This window comes from Rhopilema esculentum, chromosome 11, assembly GCF_057945365.1.
Source record: "Rhopilema esculentum isolate cy_ngs chromosome 11, ASM5794536v1, whole genome shotgun sequence".
Classification (NCBI taxonomy): Eukaryota; Metazoa; Cnidaria; class Scyphozoa; order Rhizostomeae; family Rhizostomatidae; genus Rhopilema; species Rhopilema esculentum.
Window position 1 is genome coordinate 17,213,257 of NC_142825.1, and position 8,144 is coordinate 17,221,400.

The window sequence follows — 8,144 nt, forward strand, 5'->3', positions numbered from 1 at the left end:
TAATGAAGAGTTTCTGAAAATTGCTGAATTCTACAGCAAAGTAATAAATCCAGAACAGCTCACTGGAAAAATTGCAGAGTCAACAGTGAAAAAGATTATTGGAAAAGCAAAAGATTACTTTGCTTTTGTTGTAGGGACAGAGAAAGGGAGTTCAAAGATTGAAGATTGCCTAAACAGGAAAAAGGAACATGCTTTTGTGCGAACGCATTTGGCCAAACCCTTAATCTACAGCACAGTGGCAGGCTACATACAATCCATTTTGTATATTGCAAAATATGTAAAGAGAGATTGTGGAAACTTAATGGACATAAAAGAGATTGTGCAGCGGAAAAGAATACAGTCTCAGGTACGAGTAAGCATTTAATTTCAAGTAATTAACTTTCCTTCAGAGTTTATATCTTTGTTTCAAGTGAACTAAGAACGGCCAAAGTGACTAAGATTGCAAAATTATCGTAAAAGCAATCGATTTCTGATATATCAGTTTTCTAACAATGGTTTATTAGCAGTATAAAAAAACGATTCACAGTTATACGTGTTCAAAGATACGGCATTGGCGAAAAATATGTAAGACCCAATGTCAATGGAACCCATTCTATTGATATTCACGTAAATAGGTTGTTCAATGGAAGTCTATTATAGCTTATTAATCGACATGGCATCCAATAGCAATTTGATATCAGATATGCTTTGAAAAGATTAAAGCTTTGGTTGTGCTGTCGCTTACTTCTATGTATTATACACATGGAAGGCATTTTCCTTCTTGATGGTGTTGTTATTGTTGCTGATTGCATTCACTTTACTTTTAACAGAGAGAGTATGAAAAGAAGAGAAGAAGTAAAAACACAAACATGAACAGAAAAAAAAGCTATCGTTGGGGCCAAGCCATGGAACTATTAAAAAAAATGAAATAAGAATTGGAAACATTCTGTAGCACGATAATAAATAAGGCAAAATTATATCATGATTTTTTAAGTCTTTTAATGTTTGCCACTGATATAAGACATGATACCACTTAAAGAGTACAAGAGCAGGAGGAAGAGCTAGACAAGAAGAACAACCATCTAATATTCAAAGAAGACAGCACAGGCGAATTGAAAATAAACATTTTTAAAACTTCTTCAACTAATTGGTGCAATGGGATCTTGGGTGCAAGCGTCGACTATTTAGAGCGCCATTTGCGAACATTTGTAGATAAAGAAAGGAGGATACTCCTTGAAGAGAAGAAACAGGACTTTCTTTTTATGCGTAAAATGGGTTATTTTTTATGCGCTATTTTCAAAAACAGCAAATTTCCAAACAGGTCGAGAGCACCAGAACGATGGAAGGATACAGATGAATGAAATATGCGGGGAGGTCACAAACTCCATGACTACTGTGGAATCTTTTGAAGATGCTAAAATGGAAGACAACAGAGCTTTTACTAGTGTCGGAACTTTTCCATTGCTTTCGGGCATTTTTCTTCTTACCATAATTGCGTAGTGATTAGTTGCTTTTCCTGCGGTTCACTTAGATTGATCGCATGGTGAACTCGTTAGGATCGCGGTAGAACCTTTAACATTGCTTACTTACTCTATAACTTGGCTACAGATACATGTTTAAGTAAATTTAGTTATAAGCGTTCAGCGTGTTATAGGCATGCAGCGTTATTTCTACATAAAAATTGCTGTTAATTAGCTTTAGTTGACGTAAAACTGCACATGTTATTCTTGCTTCTTATTGGTAGTTAAAGTTGGAGAATTTTTGTGGCGTTAATCAGAACCAGGGACTGTATATTTAAAAGAGAGCGCGTTAATTGTGAATTTAGATGCATCGTAAGATGTAAACACGATGGTTGACACCAATGAACAAGATAGCAGAGCAAATTTGTCTTGTTATTCTTCAGCATTCATCTTAAGATACTTCTAAAAATCTTTAGAATTAGCAACTGGGGAGTTTATAGTCCCAAAAACTGGTCCACCGAGCGAGGATTGGAAGTAAACAGATGCGATGGATGAACTGCCGAAGTTGAAGAGAATCCGAGGAGGCCACAGAAGTTTTTCGTCTAGGCTGATAGCAAGAGTTGAAGACAGCAAAGACGATGTGAAGAGCTTGAGGCAACTGGAAATTCAACTGAAAGAACAACTAGAGACCCTGAAACCACTCGACGAGAAGATACTCAATTTGATGGTCAGCGAGGCTAGAGATGACGACGAAACCAATGAGGAGCTAACTAGAGAAATAGAGGAATGCGGTAGCTTCAAAGAAAAGGTAAATTTGGCAATTATTAACATCAAGGACTATTTAAAACCTTTTTATGAAGAGTCAACTCCAAATTTAAGAAGAAGCGATTCTCAAATTTCTATAGACAGTTTAAATTCAAGTAGCTCATCGTCATTCCGGAAAGTAAGAGCGAAACTGCCAAAACTAGAGCTAAAAAAGTTTTCAGGAAGGCCACAAGACTGGCAGGAATTTTGGGATGGGTTTGTCAGTGCTGTACATGGAAATGAAGAACTTTCCGTAGTCGATAAATTTATCTTGAAGATTCGGCTAAAAAAGTCATTTCCGGATTCGAGCTAACAGAAAAACATTACCAAGCTGCATTAGATTTATTGAAGCAACGATTCGCAAAACCTTCGTTAATTAAAAAGGCGCATATCAAGGATCTTATTAATGCTCCAGTAGTATTTAACGAAAGGAATGTTCCTAGGATGCGTGAATTATACGATACAATTGAAACGCACTTCAGAGGTTTAGAAGCGCTCGGTGTAGATCAAGATAGTTATGCGACGATAATTGTACCTACACTAATGGAAAAAATACCCGAGCCCGTTAGATTAAACATGATAAGAGGGACAAAAAATTTCGAAGAAAGGGACATTGAGACAATGCTCGCATCTTTTCGCCACGAGTTGAATGTTAGGGAACAAAACTTTTCCGTGCTCTCAGAAAAGCCGGTAACGAAACGAGACGATGGATTCAAACCGAGGCAACCGACCAAAACATCAGCAAGTGCACTCTTGTCGGGTAACGAAGGCAATAAAAATTGGAAGAAGGCTAGCGCATACTGCTTCGAAGACCACGAAGAATTGGATTGCAGCAAAGTGCAAGACATCGAAGAACGTAAACAAATTATTTTGCGTAGCGGTAGATGTTTTTGTTGTTTAAAAAAAGGTCATCGTGCTTCTAAATGCAGAGTTAAGGTTGTTTGCAAATTTTGTAAATTTAAACATCATTCGTCTATTTGCACTCGTAATAACAATTCTGTGTTGGACAAGACTTCTCCTAAGCCCAGCGCACCACCCAATTTAATAAGCACCACATCCTGTGTAGAGAAGGTTGACAGCGGGGGGAGAGCGGCATTGCAGACAGCCCAGGCTATTGTTGTAGGTAAACCACAAGTGAGGGCAAGAGTTTTGTTTGATACAGGTTCTCACAAGACTTTTGTTACTCGGGGGTTAGTAGATCACTTAGCTCTAAAGCCCATTAGAAGGGAACCCCTTGGGATTAAGACCTTTGGTTCCAACAATGTGGATGAAGGCATGAGAGAGATTGTGGAGATAAAGTTACTGCCAGTGAGAGGAGAGGGATCTGCAGTTAAATTAAATGCCTTTGTTGTTGATCATATCTCTGAAATCTCAAATGTTCACCCTGAAATTGTTAAACATAAATACGCTCATCTTGCAAATGTTTGGTTTTCAGATGTAGCTTGTTTTCAGGATTCATTAGAAGTAGACATTTTGATTGGAATAGATTTTTTTCACGAATTTCAAGAGGACAAGGTAATTCGAGGGGAGCCAGGACAACCAGTGGCAGTAAAAACAAAACTTGGTTGGGTTCTTTCTGGACCATTAGATGGTAAGAACTTGATTTATACTGACAATGTGAATACAAACTTGATTGTTGATTCCTCGTGTCACCTAGCAAATCAGACAAATGTGCAAATGGATCATGAAATTCAAAAATTATGGGACTTGGAGACTTTAGGCATTAAGAATACTGATGAAGTTTATGATAACCTTCTTGACAACGTTGCATTCACAGGTGAAAGGTATTCAGTGAAGTTGCCTTGGAAGATGGGGCACAAACCTCTTCCATCTAATTTTGCACTCAGTCTTTCCAGGTTAAAAGGCCAATTAAAGAAGTTAAGGAAAGAGCCAAAAGTCCTTGAATCTTATGACCAAATTATCAAGGAGCAGTTAGACCAGCACATAATTGACAAGGTGACAGAGCTGGAAGTGCCTGAGAAAAAACATATCTTACCTCATCATGCAGTGATTCGAAGTGAAGCCGAAACCACAAAGGTAAGAATTGTTTTTGATGCTTCTTCGAAGGAACACAAGAGCTATGCATCATTGAATGATTGTCTTCATGTAGGCCCGCCACTAACTCCATTGCTCTTTGATATTTTATTGAGATTTCGTGAATTTAAGGTTGCTATGGTTGCGGACATTGAGAAAGCCTTTCTAAATGTTGAAATAAACACCTCAGATAGAGATGTACTCAGATTTCTTTGGGTAAAGGATGTAAATGACCCTAATTCACCTATCGAAGTATATCGATTTAACAGAGTTGTTTTTGGAGTTAATTCATCACCGTTTTTGTTGAATGCTGTCCTCAGATATCACTTGTCTAACTATCAAGAGGTGGACCCAGAGTTCTCATCAAAACTTTCTAAGAGCTTCTTTGTAGATGACCTAGTATGTGGAGCAGAAAATTTGACAGATGCTAAGGAACTGTTTATTAAGTCAAAGCAGAGAATGAGAGAGGGAGGTTTTAACCTCAGAAAATGGAAATCAAGCAATATAGAGCTACAGAAGGAGTTCCAGTTAGAAAGACAGGCAAATAGTGAGAGTGAAGAAACTTATGCTAAGGAAACATTGGGTGTAGCAACACAAGAAGGTAAAACTAAGGTTTTAGGTGTAGCATGGGACATAATATCTGATAAGTTTGAGTTTGACCTAAAGAATTTTGGAAACTTAGAAAGTAAGGTCACAATTACAAAGCGAGTGATGTTGAGTAGTCTTGCTAAGCTTTTTGATCCACTAGGATTTTTAAGCCCATTGACAGTCAATGCAAAGATTCTTTTTCAGGAATTGCGTTTGCAAAAATTAGACTGGGATGATGAAATACCAGATGAGCAAAGGAAGAAATGGGAAAGCTTAGTCAATGATTTTCATCCTCATTGGCTTTTGCTTGACAGAAAATACTGGCCCTCAGAAACGTTGTTAGAAAGCAGTGAAGAAGTTGCAGCTGAGAGAAAAAAATCAGCAGCAGTTACAACAGTGGTACAAGAAACTCCACAAGGTATGTCTCAACTTATCAAGATTGATAAATTCAGTTCATTAGATCATTTGCTGAGAGTTACATCGTGGGTCTTACGGTTTATCTCAAATTTGAAGGCAAAAAGGGAAAGAAGACCAATTAACACTAATGAACTAGATGCTTCAGAAATTTTATCTGCAGAAGCCTATTGGATTATTGATGCTCAAGAAATGTTGCAAAGGGATTCAAAGTATAAACAGCTTGCTATAAATTTAGGCCTCTTTAAGGAAGGTAATTTGTTAAGATGCAAGGGAAAGTTAGGAAACTCTGACATAGAATTTGAAGGCAAATTCCCCATAATTTTGCCAAGCCATCATAGATTAACAGAGTTAATTGTTCATGCTTGTCACAAAAGTGTCCATCGTGATGGTTTGAAAGCTACTCTTGCTGAACTTAGGGCACGATTTTGGGTGCCAAGGGGTAGGCAATATGTTAAGACATTGATTAACAGTTGTGTTAAGTGTAAGCAGGTCCAAGGAAAACCTTATTCGTCTGCACAAGCTGGAGATCTGCCACCTTTTAGGGTACAAGAGACCAAACCCTTTTTTAATGTGGGTATTGACTTTGCAGGTCCGTTGTATTATAAGTCGAAATCAAATGAAATGCAGAAATGTTATATTGTGCTTTATGTTTGCTGTACTACCAGAGCTTTACATCTAGATCTTGTAACTGATCTTACTGGTTCTGCCTTTATTCTTAGTTTAAGAAGATTTGCAGCGCTGAAGGGCACTCCAGATATAATAAATACGGACAATGCGCAAACGTTCAAATTTACTCATAAGTTTTTAGATAAACTTACACGTGACCATTCAGTGTTACCATATTTGGAAGCAAAAAGGATTGTATGGAAGTTCAATTTGGAACGCTCACCCTGGTGGGGGGGTCATTTCGAAAGAATGGTAGGTACGGTAAAGAGGTGTTTGAAGAAAGTGTTAGGAAATGCTAGAATGACATTTGATGAACTTTTCACTGTCCTTTTTGAGATACAATCTACTTTAAACAACAGGCCATTGACATATATATATGATGAACTCGGTTATCAACCTTTGACACCATCTCATTTAATTTATGGTAGGAGACTTCCTCAGATATCTGAAGGAATTGCTTGTGACTCTGATAATCTTGATGAAGATACCACATCTCATACCAAACGATTCTTGTATTTGCTTAAGAAACTAAACCACTTTTGGTCCCGATGGAGAACCGAGTATCTTGTAGATTTGCGAGAAGTGCATAAGAAGAATGGATTCAAGGAATCAAATGCTGCAGTCGGGGACATGGTACTAGTGAAGGAAGATAACGTGAAAAGAGGCCAATGGAAGATGGGCGTGATCGTTCAGTTAATCAAGGGAAAGGATGGAATAGTAAGAGGCGCAAAGGTTCGTGTAAACGGAAGAGGTAAGCCAGAATTTTTAAATAGACCTCTACAGAAATTATTTCCATTTGAAGTACAAAGCAGATTGGCGAGGAGAAACATTATAGACGAGGAAAGTGGAAATGGGAAGGAGCATGAGAGTAAAGCGGATGATCCAACCCCAGTATTCCCTGCTACTAGACCCAAGCGCGCCGCAGCAAAAGACTCGCAATGGAAAACTCGTCTTATTCTTGACGAAGGGGAGGAGTGTGTCGGAACTTTTCCATTGCTTTCGGGCATTTTTCTTCTTACCATAATTGCGTAGTGATTAGTTGCTTTTCCTGCGGTTCACTTAGATTGATCGCATGGTGAACTCGTTAGGATCGCGGTAGAACCTTTAACATTGCTTACTTACTCTATAACTTGGCTACAGATACATGTTTAAGTAAATTTAGTTATAAGCGTTCAGCGTGTTATAGGCATGCAGCGTTATTTCTACATAAAAATTGCTGTTAATTAGCTTTAGTTGACGTAAAACTGCACATGTTATTCTTGCTTCTTATTGGTAGTTAAAGTTGGAGAATTTTTGTGGCGTTAATCAGAACCAGGGACTGTATATTTAAAAGAGAGCGCGTTAATTGTGAATTTAGATGCATCGTAAGATGTAAACACGATGGTTGACACCAATGAACAAGATAGCAGAGCAAATTTGTCTTGTTATTCTTCAGCATTCATCTTAAGATACTTCTAAAAATCTTTAGAATTAGCAACTGGGGAGTTTATAGTCCCAAAAACTAGCATCAAATACCGAAATTCACACAATAATTGTACACATGAAGCTCTTAATGAAGAGTTTCTGAAAATTGCTGAATTCTACAGCAAAGTAATAAATCCAGAACAGCTAACTGGAAAAATTGCAGAGTCAACAGTGAAAAAGATTATTGGAAAAGCAAAAGAGTACTTTGCTTTTGTTCCAGGGACAGAGAAAGGAAGTTCAAAGATTGAAGATCGCCCAAACATGAGAAAAGTAGATGCTTTTGTGCAAACGCATTTGACCAAACCCTTAATATACAGGACAGTGGCAGGATACTTACAATCCATTTTGTATATTGCAAAATATGTAAAGAGATATTGTGGAAACTTAATGGACATAAAAGAGATTGTGCAGCTGAAAAGAATACAGTCTCGGGTACAGGTAAGCATTTAATTTCAAGTAATTAACTTTACTTGAGAGTTTATATCTTTGTTTCAAGTGAACTAAGAACGGCCAAAGTGACTAAGATTGCAAAATTATCGTAAAAGCAATCCATTTCTGATATATCAGTTTTCTAACAATGGTTTACTAGCAGTATAAAAAAACGATTCACAGTTATACGTGTTCAAAGATAAGCCATTGGCAAAAAATATGTAAGACCCAATGTCAATGGAACCCATTCTATTGATATTCACGTAAATAGGTTGTTCAATGGAAGTCTATTATAGCTTATTA

The 8,144-nt window shown here is 37.5% G+C and overlaps 1 protein-coding gene across 2 annotated transcripts; it reads left to right on the forward strand.

Annotated features, from left to right (window-relative positions):
• Positions 1 to 3,042: 3,042 nt before the first annotated feature.
• Positions 3,043 to 6,905, forward strand: LOC148959162 (uncharacterized). Of its 2 annotated transcripts, none has more exons than XM_089111352.1 (2): positions 3,043 to 5,283; positions 6,377 to 6,905. In XM_089111352.1, exons 1-2 carry the CDS (start codon positions 3,519 to 3,521, stop codon positions 6,478 to 6,480), a joined length of 1,869 nt encoding a protein of 622 aa, XP_088967478.1. In that variant the 5' UTR covers positions 3,043 to 3,518; the 3' UTR covers positions 6,481 to 6,905. The 2 variants fall into 2 exon arrangements, with proteins under 2 accessions (XP_088967478.1, XP_088967479.1); XM_089111353.1 differs by lacking the exon at positions 6,377 to 6,905 and adding an exon at positions 6,002 to 6,136.
• The last annotated feature ends 1,239 nt before the right edge of the window (positions 6,906 to 8,144 follow it).